Source organism: Pecten maximus, chromosome 3, assembly GCF_902652985.1.
Source record: "Pecten maximus chromosome 3, xPecMax1.1, whole genome shotgun sequence".
Lineage (NCBI taxonomy): Eukaryota > Metazoa > Mollusca > Bivalvia > Pectinida > Pectinidae > Pecten > Pecten maximus.
This window is the reverse complement of record NC_047017.1, coordinates 10,888,582-10,915,941: the sequence shown is the minus strand read 5'-3', so window position 1 is coordinate 10,915,941 and position 27,360 is coordinate 10,888,582. Positions and strand designations below refer to the sequence as shown.

General features: G+C 36.0%; 2 protein-coding genes across 2 annotated transcripts in view; one reads left to right on the top strand and one right to left on the bottom strand.

The window, feature by feature from the left end:
• LOC117323184 (inositol-tetrakisphosphate 1-kinase-like) overlaps positions 1-17,420 on the bottom strand; it is a 40,951-nt gene extending 23,531 nt beyond the window's left edge. Inside the window, exons 1-3 of the mRNA XM_033878235.1 lie at positions 17,246-17,420; positions 13,557-13,581; positions 6,516-6,641 (exon numbers count right to left, since the gene is read on the bottom strand). Of these exons, the coding sequence (XP_033734126.1) occupies positions 6,516-6,641; positions 13,557-13,581; positions 17,246-17,322 (228 nt within the window). The 5' untranslated portion in view covers positions 17,323-17,420. The remainder of the gene's footprint in view (positions 1-6,515; positions 6,642-13,556; positions 13,582-17,245) is intronic.
• Positions 17,421-22,406: 4,986 nt separating this feature from the next.
• LOC117323183 (transmembrane protein 251-like) lies at positions 22,407-25,183 on the top strand. The gene is made up of 2 exons (XM_033878234.1): positions 22,407-22,516; positions 24,375-25,183. The coding sequence occupies exon 2, from the start codon at positions 24,432-24,434 to the stop codon at positions 24,912-24,914; it is 483 nt and encodes a 160-aa protein (XP_033734125.1). The 5' UTR covers positions 22,407-22,516; positions 24,375-24,431; the 3' UTR covers positions 24,915-25,183.
• Positions 25,184-27,360: the final 2,177 nt, after the last annotated feature.

The window sequence follows — 27,360 nt, the reverse complement described above, 5'->3', positions numbered from 1 at the left end:
GAAAAAACCAATGTGTCACCGGTCGGCCATTTTGTTTTTCTGATCGGATTACCCAGTAAAAAAGGAACCAACACATTATGCTTGAGATCCTTCCAGTACTTAATAGCAATAATAAGGATTGTTTACAGATTTGAACAGTCCATATTTTATATGTATGAATAATGTAACAATACACATGTACACAAGCCTTTGACCAGAGTACATATTTCTATACAAACTGCCGGTGTAAATATCTGACTGTAAACCAGCCACTTAACCTGGAAACTATGAATCACCCTGATGAATTATCACAACATAACACTATACTGCATAATTATGTTATCTATCACAATCTAACGTTCTGTATCACAGCTTTTTCTGGCTGCTTTTTGTGGCCATTAATATTCCCAATAATTTCATATTTAAGCCAAATTCCCGAAATTTATAGTTTACTCCTGAAAAAATCTTTTCTAAATCACCAATTTTCTTCCCAAAATGAGACAAAAAAGTCCTTTCCCAAACTAGTGAGAAAAAAGTCCTGTGTATTTAAAGACAGATGTGGCAGTGATATATACATCATTCTAACCATAACTTTTTATACACTGCACCTTTTCACACCTGGGTTAGAATTTCACATTATAAGTTTGTAATTCCATGACTCTGACCTTTACATACCACGATCTACATTGTATTGTGTATTCACATTGTAACAAGTATATTATGCAATCAGATGTGAATTCAGTACAGACTTAACTAGCTACTTATATCGCCTCACCTACATACAGATATATTGATGTTAAATTGAGGCCCCAAAAGGATATTTGTTAACTTTACCTTGAGTAAAAATATTTTTTATCTTTATGGGTGAGAACAGAATTCTTGTCTTATGGTCATAACTGGGAATTATCTTTTCTGTCCAATGAGAAAACTAGATCTTATCACTAATAAGCTACAGCTAGATAACTGATGGGACAGGAAAATCTTGCTGCTAGACTTTTAAGTCTTTGACCTTGACCTGTACTTGACATTGAGACTGAGTCCTTGACCTGTACTTGACATTGAGTCCTTGACCTGTACTTGACATTGAGTCCTTGACCTGTACTTGACATTGAGACTGAGTCCTTGACCTTTATTTGACATTAGCAGGGGCTTATTACCATATGCAGGCCTAGTTCCAAAACATTTGATAGAAAGGGGAGGGGGCTTATTGCTGTGCAGGCCCGGGCTTATTGCCAGTCGAATATAGCATGCTTACAATTTATCTCAGTCACAGGATGATCCTCTCTGTTAACTCGTATTGACTGGGCTTCATCTCAATGAGAATTTTATTATGGATAATCAGTCCCTGACGGAGATCAATCGATCTCCAACCTGTACAGGTAATAGGTTCTTTAGTAAACACTAGTCCAACTTGTATGAAACTTCACTGAACATGAACACACACACATCCCAGACTACTTGGCTCAGCATTAGTACATCTACCCCTATTCAGTACACATACATTGTAATACGTTTTTTTCTGGGAAAGTGGAAAGTCCATTAAGGTGTTGCTTATCTCACTGATTTGCCAATATAATCCTTTTGATTTTTGTTATTGTATAAACGAAGGGCACTTCTGATTAAAATTTAACATTGGTACAAATACCAGCCTTTTAGTGTGTGTAATGAATTGCAGCCTTTGTAGGTGATTCTTATACAGGCTTGGGTGGTCGGGTGGTACAGTGGTAACACACACGTCTTTCACCTAGGATGCCGCGGTTCGAGATGCAATGAAATTTAAAGATAACTAAAGTTGATAATGACATGACAACATTTATAATTTCTTTCTCTGTTCATTCAATTTATTCCTCAAGCAACTAATCATTTTAATCTCTTACTTTAGAAATAAATAGAGGATATCTAAGAGTGTCTTCAGTAATACCAAATATATTTCACGAGTGGGGCTAATATAATATTTCAAAATATTAGCCACACGAGTGAAATATATTTGGTATTACTGAAGACACTGTTAGATATTCTGTTTATTACATTTTTTATCAACGAAAAACCTACCACGTATGCTAACTAGGCCTACAGCGATAATTTGTAAACAAAAAAAAGTAGTTCCCCCTGTCGTGTCCAGGTGCTGACATATATATGTTGGGCTTTCTGATTGGTCAATTATTTTGGTATTTTCTAATCATTAATTTGATTGGTCAAATCACTAGTGAAAAATATCACTTTTATAGAATGAATAATTTTTTGATATTTCACTGGTAAAAATGTAATAAATCAAGTTTATCTGACGTCTAGTGTAGAAAACTGATAAAGTTATAATCTTACATCATAAATCTGAATTTTATTGCCACCTATATATAAGTAGTGCTTTAAGTGTGTTATAATATAAACCTGTCACAAAGATTTTCAGTGACAACACTCAAATAAAATTTATCTCAGGTAAACATCAGAATATTACACTATAACTATACATCACAACCTGATCGTGTACTTGATAGTGAAATCATTTTATAACAAGGTAGAAAATTCTGCTGATCTCAGCAGTAAAATCACAGTCTTTAGTGTATATCAGTCTCCTGACATTATAGAATGGAGTAGTGTATATCAGTCCCCTGACATTATAGAATGGAGTAGTGTATATCAGTCCCCTGACATTATAGAATGTAGTAGTGTATATCAGTCTCCTGACATTATAGAATGTAGTAGTGTATATCAAGTCTCCTGACATTATAGAATGCAGTAGTGTATATCAAGTCCCCTGACATTATAGAATGTAGTAGTGTATATCAGTCTCCTGACATTATAGAATGGAGTAGTGTATATCAGTCCCCTGACATTATAGAATGTAGTAGTGTATATCAGTCTCCTGACATTATAGAATGGAGTAGTGTATATCGAGTCCCCTGACATTATAGAATGGAGTAGTGTATATCAGTCCCCTGACATTATAGAATGTAGTAGTGTATATCAGTCCCCTGACATTATAGAATGTAGTAGTGTATATCAGTCCCCTGACATTATAGAATGTATTAGTGTATATCAAGTCCCCTGACATCAGAATGTAGTAGCGTATATCAGTCCCCTGACATTATAGAATGTAGTAGTGTATATCAAGTCCCCTGACATTATAGAATGTAGTAGTGTATATCAAGTCCCCTGACATCAGAATGGAGTAGTGTATATCAGTCCCCTGACATTATAGAATGGAGTAGTGTATATCGAGTCCCCTGACATTATAGAATGTAGTAGTGTATATCGAGTCCCCTGACATTATAGAATGTAGTAGTGTATATCAAGTCCCCTGACATTATAGAATGTAGTAGTGTATATCAAGTCCCCTGACATTATAGAATGTAGTAGTGTATATCAGTCCCCTGACATTATAGAATGGAGTAGTGTATATCGAGTCCCCTGACATTATAGAATGTAGTAGTGTATATCAAGTCCCTTGACATTATAGAATGTAGTATTGTATATCAAGTCCCCTGACATTATAGAATGGAGTAGTGTATATCAAGTCCCCTGACATTATAGAATGGAGTAATGTATATCAAGCCCCTGACATTATAGAATGTAGTAGTGTATATCAAGTCCCCTGACATTATAGAATGTAGTAGTGTATATCAAGTCCCCTGACATTATAGAATGTAGTAGTGTATATCAAGTCCCCTGACATTATAGAATGGAGTAGTGTATATCAAGTCCCCTGACATTAGAGAATGGAGTAGTGTATATCGAGTCCCCTGACATTATAGAATGGAGTAGTGTATATCAGTCCCCTGACATTATAGAATGTAGTAGTGTATATCAGTCCCCTGACATCAGAATGGAGTAGTGTATATCAGTCCCCTGACATTATAGAATGTAGTAGTGTATATCAGTCCCCTGACATTAGAATGGAGTAGTGTATATCAAGTCCCCTGACATTATAGAATGGAGTAGTGTATATCAGTCCCCTGACATTATAGAATGGAGAAGTGTATATCAGTCCCCTGACATTATAGAATGGAGTAGTGTATATCAGTCCCCTGACATTATAGAATGGAGTAGTGTATATCAGTCCCCTGACATTATAGAATGGAGTAGTGTATATCAGTCCCCTGACATTATAGAATGGAGTAGTGTATATCAGTCCCCTGACATTATAGAATGAAGTAGTGTATATCAGTCCCCTGACATTATAGAATGGAGTAGTGTATATCAGTCCCCTGACATCAGAATGGAGTAGTGTATATCAAGTCCCCTGACATTATAGAATGGAGAAGTGTATATCAGTCCCCTGACATTATAGAATGGAGTAGTGTATATCAGTCCCCTGACATTATAGAATGGAGTAGTGTATATCAGTCCCCTGACATTAGAATGTAGTAGTGTATATCAGTCCCCTGACATTAGAATGTAGTAGTGTATATCAGTCCCCTGACATTATAGAATGGAGTAGTGTATATCAAGTCCCCTGACATTATAGAATGTAGTAGTGTATATCAGTCCCCTGACATTATAGAATGTAGTAGTGTATATCAAGTCCCCTGACATTATAGAATGGAGTAGTGTATATCAAGTCCCCTGACATTATAGAATGTAGTAGTGTATATCAAGTCCCCTGACATTATAGAATGGAGTAGTGTATACCAGTCCCCTGACATTATAGAATGTAGTAGTGTATATCAAGTCCCCTGACATTATAGAATGTAGTAGTGTATATCAGTCCCCTGACATCAGAATGGAGTAGTGTATATCAGTCCCCTGACATTATAGAATGTAGTAGTGTATATCAGTCCCCTGACATTATAGAATGTAGTAGTGTATATCAAGTCCCCTGACATTATAGAATGGAGTAGTGTATATCAAGTCCCCTGACATTATAGAATGGAGTAGTGTATATAAAGTCCCCTGACATCAGAATGGAGTAGTGTATATCAGTCCCCTGACATTATAGAATGGAGTAGTGTATATCAGTCCCCTGACATTATAGAATGTAGTAGTGTATATCAGTCCCCTGACATTATAGAATGGAGTAGTGTATATCAGTCCCCTGACATTATAGAATGGAGTAGTGTATATCAAGTCCCCTGACATTATAGAATGGAGTAGTGTATATCAAGTCCCCTGACATTATAGAATGGAGTAGTGTATATCAAGTCCCCTGACATTATAGAATGGAGTAGTGTATATCAGTCCCCTGACATTATAGAATGGAGTAGTGTATATCAAGTCTCCCTTAACAATCCTGTCATTAGAATGGAGTAGTGTCCCCTTGTAAACCCTTGACCTGTATTCCTTTAGGCTGAATCAATTAATTATCCAAAACCAAAAAAAGAAGTGTAAAGTCTGCATTATTGTTACGTATTATTGTGATCACATTTATTTGATAAACATTGTATAACCAGCAGTGGTCAGTATTAGAGTAAAAAAAAATCCTTACGAAATAATTTAACTTTTCTCTTAATTTTCCTTTCTACATTCGGCTGTAAATCAGTAGCATATAAAAAAAACACACAAACAAGAGTCAAACAGAAGTATGTGGGAGGATGACGTCATGGGCGGATCAGTTGGTGGGAGGTAGGTGTGGCTGGCTCATGGTGGGTTTAGAGGGCCCATGCGACACTGTAAGTGACAATACATAATCGTATTGATCAAACACATCACAGCCGTGATATGACATCGGTGATGGCCTCCAGACACTATGTAAACAAACATGTCCCCCAAAGTAAAGTTATACTGATAAATCCTCGATATTACCTTACTAACTTATTGAAGTTAACTAATAAAACTGGACTGACAAACAAAATCCTTCACATTTACAATCAGTCCTGATAATAAGCTCGGTGTACATAATACTCCTGTTCACAGCAATGGACAGTAACTAATGTATGTATTTCCTCCTTCTCTGATAAAAGATCTCATATCTGTTCAATTCTATTTCTTCCTTCTCTGATAAAAGATTTCTTAACAGAAAAGTGAACAAGAATTTATCAAGTAGCTATGTTGTCTGTGTAACTATCTGTAGAAACATTATATAGAGACAGATACCGTTTTATATAAAATGGTCTAATGGCCGGGTCAGGGGAACTAAAACTGATGACGTAGCTCTACTGGGTTTACAATGTACACGTACATTATTTAATATATCACTTTTGGTCTCTAGAAAACTTATCAAATAAATTATAACATCTATGAAATACATTTACCTGTATTGTTTGTTTCATGAAAGGGTTAGATCCTAAGTGGTCTTGAAGGTCATTAATACTGCTGTAAATATTACCTTGACCTCACTACCGCTAAATGTAAGCCACACATGACACAGTCTAGTAGGCTGGCCTTGACCTTCCATAACCTTCACATTCTGTAAGGTAGTGTGTTCGTCAGAGACCTTGGCCTTTCTTAACCAATCAAATTGTAGTGTGTTAGTCGCGTCAGAGACCTTGACCTTGACATTATGTACGGCAACTGATACCCTGACCTTGACTAGACTTGTCATTGTGTATGAGGAGTGACCTTAACCTGACATTGTTTGATACATACGACCTTGACCTTACCTTGACATTTTGTAAGACTGTGAGTGACGCTGTGTCGCCCTCCTCTGCTTTCACCATCAGGCCTGTAAACTTGTGCAGGATGAGGTCAAATGGTCCCTGGTCCTCTAGTGGCCGAAATATATCTAACTGTTGAAGACAGAATCAATATAATAAAATCTCATTTCCAGATTGATATTATATAACATTTCTACTACATGACTAAAGTTCTCTAGTCGTAAATATTTTTCATCTTCCAATGAAAACATTGTAACCTTTATATCACCTACAGTAATATACTATATTATCTTCTTTACCATATTTCCTCCAGATCAAGGATGGAAACTTGTGTCAATTTAACACAAATACAATGTATAGAAATATGTATCATATCCACGGTATATATTACAGTTATTAAACATCGGAAGTACTGGATTCTATTTGAAACTTTAAATCAACTTCAAATGAAAAGTTCAGTTTTCATGTAAATTAAATTCTATATCATTCTCATGTGTATTTCATTTTTATCAGGGGTGCAACCCAAGGCCAGGTCAATTAAGGATCTGTTTATCATCTGCACTCCATGACCAGGCAAAGAAAGGGTTTCTTAATCATCTTAAAAGATTTTTCTTGTTAATCTTATTAGGAAAGGTTAGATTTTAAATAGCATTAGTAGTTGTACCATAGCTAATGTTGATAATCAGGATCAGGATCTTAGGTATAGTATATTGGATCATGTTAACAGTACAGTATTAATTAAGAGTACAATATCAATTAACAGTACAGTATTAATTAACAGTACAGTATTAATTAACAGTACAGTATCAATTAACAGTACAGTATTAATTAACAGTACAATATCAATTAATATAACAGTACAGTATTAATTAACAGTACAATATCAATTAACAGTACAGTATTAATTAACAGTACAATATTAATTAACAGTACAGTATTAATTAACAGTACAATATCAATTAACAGTACAGTATTAATTAACAGTACAATATCAATTAACAGTACAGTATTAATTAACAGTACAGTATCAATTAACAGTACAGTATCAATTAACAGTACAGTATCAATTAACAGTACAGTATCAATTAACAGTACAATATCAATTAACAGTACAGTATTAATTAACAGTACTGTATTAATTAACAGTACAGTATTAATTAACAGTACAGTATCAATTAACAGTACAGTATCAATTAACAGTACAGTATTAATTAACAGTACAATATCAATTAACAGTACTGTATTAATTAACAGTACAGTATTAATTAACAGTACAATATCAATTAACAGTACAGTATTAATTAACAGTACAATATCAATTAACAGTACTGTATTAATTAACAGTACAATATCAATTAACAGTACAGTATCAATTAACAGTACAATATCAATTAACAGTACAGTATCAATTAACAGTACAATATTAATTAACAGTACAATATCAATTAACAGTACAGTATCAATTAACAGTACAATATTAATTAACAGTACAATATCAATTAACAGTACAGTATTAATTAACAGTACATTAAACTCTAGGATCTGGGGAGGCGAATTATACTCTGTTAATGTATGTACATGTATATAAATTACTAATGTACAAATACAGCTCATAATTCTGACAGGAAACACAGGGGACTGTATACTCTATCAAGGCCTGTATATAAACTACTAATTCTGACAGGGAACACAGGGGACTGTATACTCTGTCAAGACCTGTATTTAAACTACTAATTCTGACAGGGAACACAGGGGACTGTAAACTCTGTCAAGGCCTGTATATAAACTACTAATTCTGACAGGGAACACAGGGGACTGTATACTCTACAAAGGCCTGTATATAAACTACTAATTCTGACAGGAAACACAGGGGACTGTATACTCTGTCAAGGCCTATATATAAACTACTAATTCTGACAGGAAACACAGGGGACTGTATACTCTGTCAAGGCCTGTATATAAACTACTAATTCTGACAGGGAACACAGGGGACTGTATACTCTGTCAAAGCCTGTATATAAACTACTAATTCTGACAGAGAACACAGGGGTCTGTATACTCTGTCAAAGTCTGTATATAAACTACTAATTCTGACAGGGAACACTGAAGGGTCTGTATACTCTGTCAATGCCTGTATATAAACTACTAATTCTGACAGGGAACACAGGGGACTGTATACTCTATCAAGGCCTGTATATAAACTACTAATTCTGACAGGGAACACAGGGGAGTGTATACTCTGTCAAGGGCTATATATAAACTACTGATTCTGACAGGGAACACAGGGTACTGTATACTCTGTCAAGGCCTATATATAAACTACTAATTCTGACAGGGAACACAGGGGACTGTATACTCTTGTCAAGGCCTGTATATAAACTACTAATTCTGACAGGGAACACAGGGGTCTGTATACTCTGCCAAAGCCTGTATATAAACTACTAATTCTGACAGGTAACACAGGGGTCTGCATAACTCTGCCAAAGCCTGTATATAAACTACTAATTCTGACAGGAAACACAGGGGACTGCATACTCTGTCAAGGCCTGTATATAAACTACTAATTCTGACAGGGAACACAGGGGACTGTTTACTCTGCCAAGGCCTGTATATAAACTACTAATTCTGACAGGGAACACAGGGGACTGTATACTCTGTCAAGGTCTGTATATAAACTATTAATTCTGACAGGGAACATAGGGGACTGTATACTCTGTCAAGACCTGTATATAAACTACTAATTCTGACAGGGAACACAGGGGACTGTATACTCTTGTCAAGGCCTGTATATAAACTACTAATTCTGACAGGGAACACAGGGGTCTGTATACTCTGTCAAGACCTGTATATAAACTACTAATTCTGACAGGGAACACAGGGGTCTGTATACTCTGTCAAGACCTGTATATAAACTACTAATTCTGACAGGGAACACAGGGGTCTGTATACTCTGTCAAGACCTGTATATAAACTACTAATTCTGACAGGAAACACAGGGGACTGTATACTCTGTCAAGACCTGTATATAAACTACTAATTCTGACAGGGAACACAGGGTACTGTATACTTTGTCAAGGTCTGTATATAAACTACTAATTCTGACAGGGAACACAGGGGACTGTATACTCTGTCAAGGTCTGTATATAAACTACTAATTCTGACAGGGAACACAGGGGTCTGTATACTCTGTCAAGACCTGTATATAAACTACTAATTCTGACAGGGAACACAGGGGTCTGCATAACTCTGCCAAAGCCTGTATATAAACTACTAATTCTGACAGGGATTTTACACAGGGGACTGTATCCTCTGTCAAGGCCTGTATATAAACTACTAATTCTGACAGGAAACACAGGGGACTGCATGCATACTCTGTCAAGGCCTGTATATATTATAAACTACTAATGTACACATGTACAAATACACTTTTCTTTCAAACTAGGGATCATACCGTCCTATCACTCAGTAATATACTAATAGAAAACTCTGGTTCATTTAGATGTTTGACAGGTCTATACTATCTACTAATAGAAAACTCTGGTTCATTTAGATGTTTGGCACGTCTATACCATTTACTTAGGATCTTACAGCACCAAGCATCCTCAACTTAAAAAAAAAAAGATTTAAAAACTGGCAGTAATATTTTCATAGAGATTGATTTAATTACAGAAAACCTTTCATAGAGATTGATTTAATTACAGAAAACCTTTCATAGAGATTGATTTAATAACAGAAAAACTTGATATAGATGGAATGAAGATGAATCTCTAAATCTCAATGTTACAGTGAAAAAACTGATGATTTTTTTTTTTTTTCAAATTTATTAAATTTTAGCAATTTTGTGTTAAGCTATCTCAACCCACGAAAATTGCCCTGGCTTCCTTCCCAGTGGCTGGAGTACATATTTCATATCAATCTGAAGCTGTACAAACTATGACAGATATATATATATATACCTACATTAAATTCTATCTGACCACATACTGGGACAATCAAACCAAAGTCTTGTTCAAGTCCCAATCTAGGTATTTTTGTATAATGGTTGTAAATGTCGTTGGGGTTTTAAGTCCCTGTTGGCTCCTTAACTATCTGTAACTTTATCATAGAGGTCCATGGGCCATCTGGGATCAGTCACCTGGGTTCTGAATAAAACTGATAGATGATGTTTTTCTTTAAAAGTAAGATTTAACACACTTTGAACTTTGAAGCCATTAAATTCATCTCTGGATAAATACTTATAGTTTAATATCATGACTTGAGGCCTCTTGGTTTTTGAGAATTTTCAACACATCTGAATCCTTTGACCTTGAAAGTAGATCAAGGTTATTAATTGTACAAACCTGGTAGCCCTTCTATATCATTTCCCTAAGCCTCTTGGTTATTGAAAAGTTGTTTAAAAATTTGAAAACATTTGACGCCTTTAAAAGTAAGTCAGAAACAGAACTTGAAGTAATTAATTTGAGCAGACTTGGATGCCCTTCATCCCAGCATGCTACTAACCCAATATCATGACCCTGGGCCTTTTGGTTATTGAGAAGATGACATTTCAGGATTTTAACAAGTTAGTACCCCTATGACCTTGAAAGTAAGGTTATTCATTTAGACAAGCTTGGAAGTTCTTCATATCGGCATGCTATCGTTCGAATATTACTTTGAGCCTTTTGGTTATTGAAAAAAAAGTCTGTTTAAACATTTTAACATATTTGACCCTTTGAGTTTAAAAGTAGGTCAAGGTCATCATTTTGACCAAACTTGGTTGTCTTTCATCCCAGCAGGCTAGTGAGCCAACTTCTCATGACCATGGGCCTTTTGGTTATTGAGAAGTAAAAAATGTTGATTGTTTATGGATGCAAGAAAAGTGAACGGCACTGGCCATGAGCAAAAGGTGATAAGAATAGGTCACTTGAGACTTCATCTAATGTGAGCTTAAACTGTTTCTTCATCAATAACATCAATACTATCTAGCTCATATAGACACAATATTACAGGCACCAGTCACCGTTTATTTTCCCACAGGTGATTACTAAAAATAAAGTACTTTATCCCCATACCTAGGATCACTACTTGGACCCTCAGTTACTAAATATTCATGAGAGTAACACCTACTTTCAACTTCTTCAGGCATTTAAAAACTATATTTGTCGTTTGTCTTGAAGTTTATCAGCTGTGTAAAATGTGTAATTCTATATCCCAACATTCAAAGACATTTTTTTTTCAAATGTTGATTCTACTTTTGTAAAATTCTGATTCATATTTTAAACGTGTGTGTGATATTTTTAATAACCCTTATTTATTTGATGTTTGGTTGTAAGCCTGTTTAAATCACCATGCCGACCCACCCAGGAATGCTATAAATAACCATTATACTGAACTGTCGGTAATCCAAACTGATCAAATTATATACATGTATACCATACACCCACACAAATCAAACGCACTTGTAACCTCAATCATAATGGGTTTGTCCAATGATGGGCTAAATTAAATAGCGATTCATTTGAAAGGAATATCAATGTATCTTTCCTTGACAAAGACTATGTCAGTGTACTTTTGATAACAATTATCAAACCAAACAACAGTTGTTAATAAGGTCTTAACAATTATCAATGCCAAACAACAGTTGTTTGTGTCAGGTGACTTCAAAAGTGATAAAAACTTCAATTGTCAAAATCCAAGACTGCCACCTGTTGGCTACATTTTGGTTTTTCAAATAAGAATAAAAAATCCTTGGGCACAACGAGGGATAAAGGGGAACCTACATGTGAAGTTAGAGAACTAATTCCTCCAGTTCTTTTCACAAAATAGCAATACCATGGATTGTTTATGGACGATGACAGATTACAGACGGACCTTTGACCATGGATGTAGGGCAATTTGAATAGCAGACCATCTGATGATGGTGGGCTGATAAAACATGAATGTAATCTGGTAAAACAGTTTCAGACTAATGGACCTCAGGTAAAATCCTGAAGATTATTATTCAATCCCTTCTAGATAGATATAGGCAGTTCAAGTCTCTCAGGAAACTGAGATCTTTGGCAGTCCTGTGCTGTTGTGGTTTTGCCTTTGAATGAAATACTCTATTAGAATTACTCTGGATAGCCATTGAGGTAGTCACCAGCTACTACAAGGAAACCCCGCCTCAAAATGACCCTGGCTGTCATAGGGTGACAAACCAAACAAACAAGGAATGTATCAATATCATGGCCAGGATCTTATATTGGTCCAGTATCCCTAGATATATAAATACATTGTTATGTAATACTGATGGTCAATGTGTCATTACAGCTAATAATCATATTACACACAGTTATGATCCCCGACATGGCTGTTCTGTTAGACACCAATCAATAACTATATTTCTGCCTGTTGTTGGCGTTTAATAAGACCAGAGCTATATATGGAACTATTCAATGTGTCTTCTATAGATGTAAAACGCACAGAATCATATTCATAATTCACATTGTGATCAGTTTCTACAACCATGAAATTATCTAGATATTACTTTTATTTAGAATTCCATATGAACACTAATATTCAATCAATACATTTTGTGTGGTCATGATATTGTCTGGGACTGATATAACCTGCATCATCAATGCAAAAAAATTAAACATTTCTGAATGTTTTTCTATAGTATATTATTCTGAACAGCATCTTTCTTTTTGGCCCACCGCTTTCGTATTACTGGCCCACCCAATCAGTACTACTGGCCCACCCCTTTAGTATTACTGGCCCACCCCTTTAGTATCACTGGCCCACCCTTTAGTATTACTGGCCAATCCCTTTAGTATTACTGGCCAATCCCTTTAGTATTACTGGCCAATCCCTTTAGTATCACTGGCCCAACCCTTTACTTTAGTATTACTAGCCCACCCCTTTAGTATTACAGGCCCACCCCTTTAGTATTACTGGCCCACCCCTTTAGTATTACTGGCCCCACCCCTTTAGTATTACTGGCCCACCCCTTTAGTATTACTGATGTGTGGATATACTAGGTATTTCTTTCATTCATATAATTTAAGCACAATATATATATAGGCTTACCTTTATCAACTCAATACCAGCATTTCTGAAATAAAAGGAAAAAAACCCACTTATTTCACAAAAATATAAATTACAACAAGCACAAATATTTTTCAATAAATCCAGTGTCATGATACTCTGAAATTGAGACTAATAAAGGGAAGTAATTAACAAAAACAGATAATGTTTCATAACCAACAGTTAGTGCCCACATAAAAACAAAACTGTAATTCTCACTCTAGATTGATAAAATGGAGGCAAACAAAAAATATAGAATTCATATGAAAAAGTATGTATGGCCAGGTATAAGCAGATTTTGCTTTATCGTATATGTTAACCCCAATTAAACATATACTACATCTCGCAATTTGCTGGTTCCTAATTCCATATTCATCCTGCCACAAGTCCGTGTCTGGTTATAAGCACATTTATATACTAGGATATATTGCTTATTCAACCTAAAACCCACTTTTTTTCATGAGTTAGAGGCTATGAATATCTAAAGGCTTATTGAAGGATAAATCATAAATTATGTATATGGACAACATCTCAGTTCTTGATAATGTACACGAATCAATTTCATAGCTGTACTATTTTTACAACAGAATAATATTTTTGAAAGCATCATAAAATATGAAACCTTAATTACTGTACTCGACCTGCACTTACCCCTATAATCACATTCCCATCTTTTTTCAGGAAAGGAGTATGGATGTGCTAATTGAAACATATAAAAAGTCTGAATACCAAAGTAATGTTCGCGATCCTTCTCCTATTGTTTTATAGATTGTTGTATAGGCCATGACTACAGAATGGATATTAATTCTGGTACAATAATATACCCTGAATGATACAAAGAACGCGAGTTATTTCTAAATAATATATGGTATCAATATTGTACATATAAAGATATTCATGTAACTTTAAATCAGAAAATTGATAATCTAAAGTTTTCTTCAAAGTACACTTTTTTGTATAATTTCACAGTATGTTCAACTTTAAATTTTGACTTTGACAAAGTCTAGATTTCTTCAAAGTATAATTTGTTTCAACTTTAAATTTTGACTTTGACGAAGTCTAGATTTAAAGTTGAAACAATATTATACTTTGAAGAAAACTTAAGTTTGACTCATTTAAGCTATTGTGAAATCGTTGGCTATATACACATGGCAGTAATTCAGTCATAAGATTTAAATGGACAAGTATTGTCTGTGGCGATTAACCTACTATTTGTACAAACCTGTACAGCTAGAATAAACAAAGTATAGAATTATCAAAAGTCAGTTAAATGTGTATTTTTATCAGAGAGATTATACAGTGTCGAATAGCTATAGACTAATACTATATTAGCTGATTACAACACGACCTTGTCAGTCTTGGCACACAATACATAAACACACAGCTAAACACAGTCCTAAACTATAACGTACCCAACAGTGGTGTAGGGGGTGGCACACGTCCAGAGGGACTAGGCCAGGTCGCCAGGAAAATCACAGCATTTTTATGTATCATAGCAGAAATACAGCTTAAATAGGTAAATAAAAACATACCCCATTAGGCTGCTTACCTGGTAGTTGTTTGATAATGTAATTAGTATCCATAACCCTTAGAGCTGTATTGATTTAGTAAAATTTGTTAAAGTTTCTTATTTTAGCTTTCAAACAAAATGTGGTAAACATGTAACTTTGAGATTCCACAACCTTTTTTATGTAAAAAGTGGTAGACAGAGCTCATAGTGACACGATATTACGGTGTGATAACACTATAAATGCCCCCTGGAGTGACTGACTCCTTATCTGTGGACACTGTCTTGATATGACCTTGTATTTGGCTGTATGATAGCTAGACTTATTATGTATCCCAACACAAACAAACAAGACAGTACAAATGTGAGTGATGTCTTACTTAACAAGACAGGTTTGATAATTAACAATAACAAACAAACAAGACAAATATATAATGGTTGTCCTAGCAACACAATGTATATATCCTAGTAACACAATGTATATATCCTAGTAACACAATGTATATACCCTAGTAACACAATGTATATATCCTAGTAACAATACAATGTATATAACCTAGTAACAATACAATGTATATATCCTAGTAACACAATGTATATATCCTAGTAACCCAATGTATATATCCTAGTAACCCAATGTATATATCCTAGTAACACAATGTATATATCCTAGTAACACAATGTATATATCCTAGTAACACAATGTATATATCCTAGTAACACAATGTATATATCTTAGTAACACAATGTATATACCCTAGTAACACAATGTATATATCCTAGTAACAATACAATGTATATATCCTAGTAACACAATGTATATATCCTAGTAACACAATGTATATATCCTAGTAACACAATGTATATATCCTAGTAACACAATGTATATATCTTAGTAACACAATGTATATACCCTAGTAACACAATGTATATATCCTAGTAACAATACAATGTATATATCCTAGTAACAATACAATGTATATATCCTAGTAACACAATGTATATATCCTAGTAACCCAATGTATATATCCTAGTAACACAATGTATATATCCTAGTAACACAATGTATATATCCTAATAACACAATGTATATATCCTAGTAACACAATGTTTTAATATCTTAGTAACACAATGTATATATGTGTCTTTTTGTGTTATTGTAGTATTGGAAAAATTGAAAAAAAATAATATTGTATATATCCAGCTGACTCAAGTAATTATGTCAGAACCCAATACCTATACAAATGCTACATTTTTTTCTTTTCTTTTTTCTTTTTTTTTTGACTGTGACAAATTCATCTGATTTTCATCATTTCTTAATCAATAAACATTTAAGTTGCTGAATTATTTAATGAAATTTACACAACGCTGAATCATATTTAAATAAAAAAAATCTTGACAACCAAAAAGACATACACATATTTGATACAGTATCTTAGTAACCAGAAACACAGTTTTACATTAGATATAAATGATGCATAATTGCTGTTTATTTTTCAAAAATGTCTACAGGATTTATTTAAGTCAATCGCAAGATAACTGCAGTTTTCATTTACAAACTAACAATACCGAGGGAGGAAAACATCAGCTGCATGCATACATGTATCTACTCGACATATAAACACCTCCTGTGACATTACCCAATAATATCTTATGTATTTCTTAAACAACACAAACAACTAAAAGACTGAGAATTACACTGTGTTGATAAATCCAAACATTTACTTTGCATAGGTATCACTATTTTTACTTGTATTCACAAAGTTAATTAATCAACATTTATTTATTTATTGTATCTATTCATGCATACCTCTATGGTATGCGTTGCCCACATGATGTGATTTGTCGTTACATTGAATAAAAAACTTGAACTTTGAACTACTTAATATTTGGTATATATAATTACCTACAAACTTGCAACTAGACGTAAAAAGTTTTAGTTTATCTTCTATCTGACAATATAACTCTACTACTTTCCTGTTGACAATTCCTACACCACGACTAGAAACTTAACACGTGTTTACGCATAGACAGTTTATGCTAGTAAATGTAAACAAACACCGAACTTGACCTAGATCCTTTATAATAAGGATTGTTTATGTGGAACCAATAAGCACTGTGCAAACACTGAGATAGGCGTAACCTGTTCTCGAAAAATGCACAATATATATGACTGTCATATTACCTGAACACTTCCTTTTGGTCTTCCAAATTCAGGCTTTTTGCCTTCTTTTCGCTAATCCAGTACCCGACGCGTTTCATGGTGGCTGGAGACTTCACCTATACACAGTCATTTGCCCACCTTGTCGGCTCTTACAGGTATAAACTAGCCCACACCCGGAACTCAATAACTAGTTAACCACATCATATCGACGCTTGAACCAGAAACTGCAGTCTGGGTATTGACCCAGTCAAGTGTAGTAAAGACCATGATCATAATGCGTAGTGACTAATTTATTTTCAATTTTATAGTTCAGGTAATTTTTTCCGGATGATATTTTATGTACATTAAATACAATTTTTTGTATTTTTTTTTAAAGATATTAATTTATGATGTACATTTATAGCTCATTGGCCATTTTCAGCCAAGGTTAAGTTAATTATTCCAGATGAAAAGGACATCATGATCACCGCAAACATACATGTAGCTGCTGACAAGACGTCTAAAAGGGACGTTATTATGCTAACTTACGCCTGTACATTTGTAGTTCCTCCGTTATCAATGAAGCTTTTCAGACCAACTTTTGTTTTAAATTTCACACCACTTTAACCTTGTCTGATGTTTCTGCAATACTCTAAATCTCCAATTCAGTGACATCCTGACGTAATCTGTTAGATAATATGTCTAATACATGATCCTGATGTCACCTGTTAGTTAATTAGGTTGATTCCATAACTACGCTTGTTTCATAACTGATATGGCACGTGACAAAATTCTTAACAGAGTATTTTTGTTTTGTTTGTTGATTGTGTATCTGGGGGTTTTTTCTGGTTTTTTTTTTTTTTTTTTTACACTGCGGTGTGTAAACCACTTTCCGAGCCTCTGATTTGTCGTTTTTTACCCACAACAAATCTGATTGGCTAACCTTTGGCCTTTGATCATGACCACCGACTACTTACTGGAGGTCAACTTGACTGGGTGAGAGGAGTGTCCTCATGAAAAGGATTATTAATCTTGGGTCGTACGAAATAGAATTTGATGATGGTAAAATTACCTAGGCATGAAAGGAGTATATCGCGTTGATCATGGCGAGACAAAACTGAATATACTGGGTTTACTAGTAAAGCTTTTTAAGGGGATTATTTCTGTTCGAGAATAAATGTAATTAAATTCCAATCCTTCATGAACAATTATGATACTGATATGCTAAAAAATAGTGTAAGTTTATCCGATGTATATGTATCTATTTCATGAGAACACCATTACTGTATCTATATATATGTATTGTAATGTTGATTCTCTACGTTCGTAAAGAGAATGAAATAAAACTGCTAAACAATTGTAATAGTAACGTAATATTATCACGTGATCGGATTTCCGCGCGCATTGTTAAGCCAATACACATGTTTGTTTGGATTATTCTATTTCAATGACAGCTCCAATTCCGCGATGTGTCGGACCCGGAGATTATTTGTGTTTTACGGGATTTATAGCTGTAACCCACGCGTGTCATATTGCTAACTAACAACGCCCTTGGGTTGGTTAAAATAAACAATTTATTTGCGTTATATAACTGGTTTTGTGTTCGATATAACTATTCTCTATTGGACGTAATAATGGGGAAAAAATCTTTCACTTCCGTCCTACACAATGTATCCATGATAGGTTACATGACACCGACAGCCCTATAAATGTCTTGGCTGAACTGTTAATGTCACCATCAATTTAATTATATCAAATTCCATTCGATTCGATTCGAATCAATTCAATACAATTCAAATTCTTACTGCACAATTCGTATTGCATAAGTAACTTGATTGCAATTTGTATACAAACATACATAACGGTTCCGCTGTATACAAGTCAACTCTCCTCAGTTCTAATGACTGTTATCAGAATAGACAAGTTCTTCATATAATATCAATTAATATATGACATCTTCTGACATAAAGATGTCATATATTAACTGATATTATATGAAGAACTTGTCTATTCTGATAACAGTCATTAGAACTGATTTTTATCGAAATATAAGTTATAGAAAAAGTCATATTCCGTTTTCAATATCAGTACAAACTTGAAGTGTCTTATTAATATTTTTTTGTATTGGACCACTGGCTAGTTCTAAGTCGTGCCACAGTGTAACTCGACCACTGACAAGTTCTAAGTCATGCCACAGTGTAAACCGACCACTGACAAGTTCTAAGTCGTGCCACAGTGTAGTTCGACCACTGACAAGTTCTAAGTCATGCCACAGTGTAGTTCGACCACTGGCTAGTTCTAAGTCGTGCCACAGTGTAGTTCGACCACTGGCTAGTTCTAAGTCGTGCCACAGTGTAGTTCGACCACTGACAAGTTCTAAGTCATGCCACAGTGTAGTTCGACCACTGACAAGTTCTAAGTCGTGCCACAGTGTAGTTCGACCACTGACAAGTTCTAAGTCATGCCACAGTGTAGTTCGACCACTGACAAGTTCTAAGTCGTGCCACAGTGTAGTTCGACCACTGGCTAGTTCTAAGTCGTGCCACAGTGTAATTCGACCACTGGCTAGTTCTAAGTCGTGCCACAGTGTAACTCGACCACTGGCTAGTTCTAAGTCGTGCCACAGTGTAACTCGACCACTGGCTAGTTCTAAGTCGTGCCACAGTGTAATTCGACCACTGGCTAGTTCTAAGTCGTGCCACAGTGTAACTCGACCACTGGCTAGTTCTAAGTCGTGCCACAGTGTAGTTCGACCACTGGCTAGTTCTAAGTCATGCCACAGTGTAACTCGACCACTGGCTAGTTCTAAGTCGTGCCACAGTGTAATTCGACCACTGGCTAGTTCTAAGTCGTGCCACAGTGTAGTTCGACCACTGGCTAGTTCTAAGTCATGCCACAGTGTAACTCGACCACTGGCTAGTTCTAAGTCGTGCCACAGTGTAACTCGACCACTGGCTAGTTCTAAGTCATGCCACAGTGTAATTCGACCACTGGCTAGTTCTAAGTCGTGCCACAGTGTAGTTCGACCACTGACAAGTTCTAAGTCGTGCCACAGTGTAACTCGACCACTGGCTAGTTCTAAGTCGTGCCACAGTGTAACTCGACCACTGGCTAGTTCTAAGTCATGCCACAGTGTAGTTCGACCACTGGCTAGTTCTAAGTCGTGCCACAGTGTAGTTCGACCACTGGCTAGTTCTAAGTCGTGCCACAGTGTAATTCGACCACTGGCTAGTTCTAAGTCGTGCCACAGTGTAGTTCGACCACTGGCTAGTTCTAAGTCGTGCCACAGTGTAATTCGACCACTGGCTAGTTCTAAGTCGTGCCACAGTGTAGTTCGACCACTGACAAGTTCTAAGTCGTGCCACAGTGTAACTCGACCACTGGCTAGTTCTAAGTCGTGCCACAGTGTAGTTCGACCACTGGCTAGTTCTAAGTCGTGCCACAGTGTAACTCGACCACTGGCTAGTTCTAAGTCATGCCACAGTGTAGTTCGACCACTGGCTAGTTCTAAGTCATGCCACAGTGTAGTTCGACCACTGGCTAGTTCTAAGTCGTGCCACAGTGTAATTCGACCACTGGCTAGTTCTAAGTCATGCCACAGTGTAGTTCGACCACTGGCTAGTTCTAAGTCGTGCCACAGTGTAATTCGACCACTGGCTAGTTCTAAGTCGTGCCACAGTGTAGTTCGACCACTGACAAGTTCTAAGTCGTGCCACAGTGTAACTCGACCACTGGCTAGTTCTAAGTCGTGCCACAGTGTAACTCGACCACTGGCTAGTTCTAAGTCGTGCCACAGTGTAGTTCGACCACTGGCTAGTTCTAAGTCGTGCCACAGTGTAGTTCGACCACTGGCTAGTTCTAAGTCGTGCCACAGTGTAGTTCGACCACTGGCTAGTTCTAAGTCGTGCCACAGTGTAGTTCGACCACTGACAAGTTCTAAGTCATGCCACAGTGTAATTCGACCACTGACAAGTTCTAAGTCGTGCCACAGTGTAGTTCGACCACTGACAAGTTCTAAGTCATGCCACAGTGTAATTCGACCACTGACAAGTTCTAAGTCGTGCCACAGTGTAGTTCGACCACTGACAAGTTCTAAGTCATGCCACAGTGTAATTCGACCACTGACAAGTTCTAAGTCGTGCCACAGTGTAGTTCGACCACTGGCTAGTTTTAAGTCGTGCCACAGTGTAATTCGACCACTGGCTAGTTCTAAGTCGTGCCACAGTGTAGTTCGACCACTGGCTAGTTCTAAGTCGTGCCACAGTGTAGTTCGACCACCGGCTAGTTCTAAGTCATGCCACAGTGCAATTCGACCACTGACAAGTTCTAAGTCATGCCACAGTGTAAACCGACCACTGGCTAGTTCTAAGTCATGCCACAGTGTAAACCGACCACTGGCTAGTTCTAAGTCATGTTAGTAGAGTATAACTTAGATATGACCCTCTCAGGAAGACGTGTCCAACCATGATTAATTCAATACACGATGTGTACAATTGTTGCAACAAATGTCAGATTTGGACAAATTATTATCAATAAGATGATGGAATTTAGACGAAATTTTGTCTAGTATCGACCTGTTTACATTTGGCATTCATAGAGACAGTATGAATGCCGATCACACAGAGAAGATTCCAGCATGAAAACTGTCAGCGCCAGAGGATCGAGCTTCTACAGGCAAGTTTCCGTCGTGGCTTTTTATTATTACTATACAAGTATGATAGTTCGCACGTCTAAAGTGTTATTAATTGTGTGGCCTATCTTTGGTTATAATTTGAGTCCACGATGATGACGGATTTGACAAGAGACAGTTAATTACCAGTTGGGGTTCCACGTGCGGTGTCAACGGAAATTTAAACACTCACAAAGCGGACCTTCAAAAGGACGTCTGCTTGCCGAGTTTATGTTTAGCTTGATAAACATCGTGTTTAGTCTACTGTATACAATGCAAATTGTAACTAATGTGCGATGGGCACTACATCTACACATGGAGTAACTATAGGCGCATGGTGTGTTATAACACATTGGATTGTAATAACTTTTGAACAATTGTGTTGAACTGATTTAATAAAATACAATTCTTGATTAATAAGAAATATCTTTCTGTGCATTTCATGAAGGTGACGTGCGTCAACTTAAAAGTTACCGAGGAACTTATAATTACGGAATAGGACTTAGCCGTATCCGTTTACGTTTCACAGTTTAGTTTCGCCGTAATACTCGCCACATGACTGGAGATGGTCGGCCTCAGTTGATAATTTCCCGTAACATTAACGAACTCCACAGGGTTGCTGTAAATGATTTACGATTCCATAGGTAATATATAGGTCACACTTTTATGAAATATAAGTAAGAAAACCTGCAATGACATGTGGGTGTTGTGGGCGCCATTTGTCAGCGGGTTCCTTGTTTACATTTGCCTGGAGTCCGCTGACAGTAATAGTTGAGCAGAGTTGGTCAGATCTTAATGTTGATGAAGTTATTCTGTATATGTACTAGCTATGCGATTAAATCTCAGTAATTCGCTGAGAACAGAGCAAATAGTAATAAGAATCTTGTTGGAGGGAGATTTTACAAGGAAGGATAGAAGCAATAACAGTTACGTAGTCTCAAGCCTGCGTTTTCTCTGGTATAATCTCTGGTCCTTACCAGCTACGTATACGTAATACACCAGACTTGGACGTTCTGACAAATACATAGCCCGAGTTTCCTCTGGCCCTGACACTAGATTTGGCCATTCTGACAGACAGATGTATATATGTCGCGCGTACTTCTAAGCTAGAAAACTTTTAATAGCTAATCAACAGATTCAAAATATTTACTGCTACTCATCTGATCTAAATACAATTTTGCATGGTGCTAGTTATATAAAGATATAGCCTAATGTATATATGGTTTAACCTGTATGCCGAGGAAAAATAACAGGAAATCTAATTCAACAAATTGCTTGGTATGCAAAAACATTGTTAGTTGATTATGTTTAATACATCCTGACGTCTACTGTTTGGGTCGAAATTATACATATGAACCAGAGACTTATATATGTCTCTGATATGAACATATATAGCCCAGCAAGTCTAAAATCTCAGTGAATTTCTAAGCATGTTGATTTGAGAAACTTGAATATTGAACAGTTTTGGTTTTGTTTATTTTGTTTAACACCCTACTAACAGACTCAGTCGGAGTCAATTAAGGACGTGCCTGGTATTGGAGGTAGAGGAAAGCCGGAGTACCCGGCAAAAAACCACTGACAGGCAACTGCCTGCCCGCACGTGAGTTTCGAACTCGCAACCTAGAGGTGGAGGCAAGGGCTAGTGATAAAGTGTCGGGACACCTTAACCACTCGGCCACCGCAGCCCCATATTAAACAATTTAATGAAAATTGATAATGGTTTTCTCAAATCAACCTGTATGGTTAGGGATGAGTTACCCTCCATATCAAAGGGATTCATTGCCCTGCCTATCATATATATAGTTTCCCAACATACAAAAAAAAAATGTATACATACTATAATGTAGCTACCATCCTATAAATGACCATAACAAGCTGTTGACAGGAAGTTAATACAAAACCAAGCCAATTCTAGAGATATTAAATTATATACTTGACTAAGTTTGCTTTGAAAACTAAACCACATGGCCCATTTAGTCATCTCAATAAATCCCTAAGTGTAGGTTGATTTCAGAGTTATTGTCAAACTTCTTGAAGTCATTTTATTGAAGCAATGAAAGGGAAGTAACTCATATTGAAATCACAGTTGAGTGATTCTAACACTCTTACTTTCACATAGCTATGTGGCCAGGGTTTGATTCTTGTTCACATGTGGGGTCATCTACCTGACCACATGTGTTTTTCCTGTTTTCTCTAACAATACTGTCACTCGCTTCCATCCTGGCCAACTTTACAAGTATGATATTGTTAAAGTTTTTTTTTTGTAATTTGTAAATTGTTTCACAGCTGCTGTATCACTACATTATTGGATAAAGTTTACAGTTGTTTATAGGTCTTTACATGCCCAGAGATACATTATATGAAATTTTAAGATTATTTTTTTGTAAAATACAGTGTACCTGTCGAGATCATAACCAAATTACACAACAGTATGCCTATATATATAGTGATTGGGGCCATCGAAAATCCCGATTTCTAATATAAGTTTTTCATACTTTGCAGATCACTAGACTCGCTGATGGGCTTTTTGTGTACACCCGTGCTGGTGACGAGCCTCTGATGATGAAGTTCAGACAGAGAATCGCGTGGTTGATGGTGGTCTTCTTCCTGGGAGGCTCGTTCTCTGTACTGTACTATTTGTTTGAAATAAGTGAGCATTACAACCAGTTTGCCCTGGAACACACGAATACCTTCCACAAACCGATTGAGATCGAAGCTGCAATCAATCATAAAGAAGTGAAAAAGGCAAAATCGGAGGATAATGAAAAAGGGGAAATAACACAATCAGGACCTGCATGGCACCATATCATAGACGTCCCAGTGGCCGTGTGGTTTGTGTTGTTCCTGTTGCCATATCTACAGATATTTTTCATGATTTTGGCCTGTACAAAGCCTGAACCTAAAATGAGCCTGGCTTTTCAGTGGCCTTGTCGGATATATTTAAAATACCAACAATTTGTCCGAGGTCCTGCTGACAAACCTTACAGTATGGGAATCAATTCAACTGTACAGACAAATGGACACATGGTTTTCAACACATGACCCAGGCCAACATAATACGATGACATCATTTTCACTGTGATATCATTTTTATCATGCCGCATCCATGGAACACTCTTTTCATCAATGCAAGTGCTACTCGATATACAAGTTGTGTAAATTTTTCAAGAGTAAATCAGTTTTTTTTTTTTTTTCATTTTTCCATAATCATCATGATTATGAATATGCTACTGTTTGCACCGTGTGCATATCAGAATTGACCATATGAATAACTTGTAATTAAGGAAATACAACTGTATTTGGGTGTGGAATTTCTAGTTTCTCAGATATTTTTAATTCTGATATTAATTGTCTTATATGCTGCAAACTGTGTGGCATGGTGTGTGTTTTCATGTAGCTTTGACATTTCTTCTGGTAAGAAGGCAAATCAATGAAAAATTTCCAAACATGACATTGCCTTTTTATGGCCCCTGCTATGATGTGAAGACACATGGGATATTATTAATATATAAACTATGCATGTCTGGTAATACAACGTACATACTGTCTCCATTTCTTGTGTTAACTGTAATTGTTGGGGCTCGGCCAAACTTATAATTTTAAAATTAAGGTTATAGAGATGTTAAAGTACGGATGCTTTAGAAATATTTCAAAACATTGAGATCATTGGCTTTATTAGGCAATGGAAAAGACAGCAGGTGAAGGGTTCACTATTGCAGCCAAAATTGACATTTTGATGGTGTTGTCATGCATCACTGTACATGTATGTACTGTTATCTATTGTTTTTAAAAAGATACAGAATTGTAATAATTTAGAATTCAATACTTACATCGTAGAATGATAGAATCTGTCAACCCTCGTGATGTAGAGAGAAACTCACAATCCAAGGACTAGTGCTACATTTTAACTTCAAAACTTATCTGTAAAAAATTAGTAAGATATGTTACACGTTGTATCTGTCTACATTGCCCAGGAGTGACAGACGATTGTTTCACACTTTCCTGTTACAAAAAGGGTGAAATGGTGAAATTTATGCATTGTGCCTTCATCAATGGCGTATGTATAACAAACTTCATTCACAGCTCAATCCCTTCAGGATAAAGACGAGTGCTTAACATGAGGAACCTAACTTTTAATTTGATAGAGAGCATCCTTAAATGAACTTAGCTGTTGATGGACATTAGATAATACGAAACCAAGTGGCAATATTTTCTGATTCAGCACACAACATATGATCTAGTTTTTACAAGGATAGATGAAAATTTATCGTTTCTCTGGCTGAAATGATAAATATCTTGAGTATGGGAGAATGCTGGTTCTGTGCCTGCTGACCTTAGAGTGACCCATTTTATTGATATTTAACTGAGTTTTATTTTGACTCCAGCGATAGGAACACCACATGTACAACTATTACACAATGTCATCTTGTCAAACTATCCATGAAATGGCTATAATGCATTTATCTGGATACTTATAAAGAGGAGACTGAGGTAATGGTATAAAATAAATTATGTATATTTTGAAAAAGTTTTTAAACATTAAAAGCAGGTTGATGAATTAAAGACAAACAATTCTGTTACTTGTGGTTTAGGGCCGCGTTGGTAGAGTGGTTAAGGTGTCCCGACACTTTATCACTAGCCCTCCACCTCTGGGTTGCGAGTTCGAAACCTACGTGGGGCAGTTACCAGGTACTGACTGGTTTTTCTCCGGGTACTCTGGCTTTCCTCCACCTCCAAAACCTGGCATGTCCTTAAATGACCCTGGCTGTTAATAGGACGTTAAGCAAAAACAAACCAAACCAAACTTGTGGTTTAAGTGTATTGAGAGACCAATTATTTTTTATTATCCATGATGATCATGTGTTGTTACACTTCACACCTCTGCTATGGTGATGGGTAGATTTCTTTATAAGGAGAAGTACTATGAAGTGGGAAGTACTGTTGTAGATTTGTGTATGTGAAGTTGGGGTTTTGATATCTAATTTCTGATAGTCATGTTGACTCATTGCAAATTATTTATTGAGATATTTATAAATTATTGCAATATATTTGTTAATATTTGTTAAGACTTCTTATAACCACCAATATTTACGTTGTTTCAAACTAGAAATCCAAACTAGATTCAGTGAAGTTGACTTTGAAATCTCAGTATTTGTTACAAAAATGAATTCATATGAATGTGAACTTAGTGAAGTTATATAGGTTGAATATTCTAATTATACAAAGGACGATGTACAATCAATTTTGTATGGGTGCATTTTGTGTTGTTGTGTAGTAGCAATTTAGGTCTTGTAATATTATTTTGGAAAGTTAAATTTAAATAGAAGCATGAATGTATGAAAGGAGGAATGTCAACTACCATTTTTAACCCAATTAGCTCGAACAAAATAGGGGACACTTAATTAAAACCATTTTCGGGGATTTTTCCATGTGAAATCAGGATCAGGTTTGGAAAAAATGACATACTTTTTGGAAATATAAAGCCAGA

Coding starts and splice junctions, on each gene's coding strand:
- LOC117323183 (XM_033878234.1), top strand. CDS start 24,432: ATGATGAAGTTCAGACAGAGAATCGCGTGGTTGATGGTGGTCTTCTTC.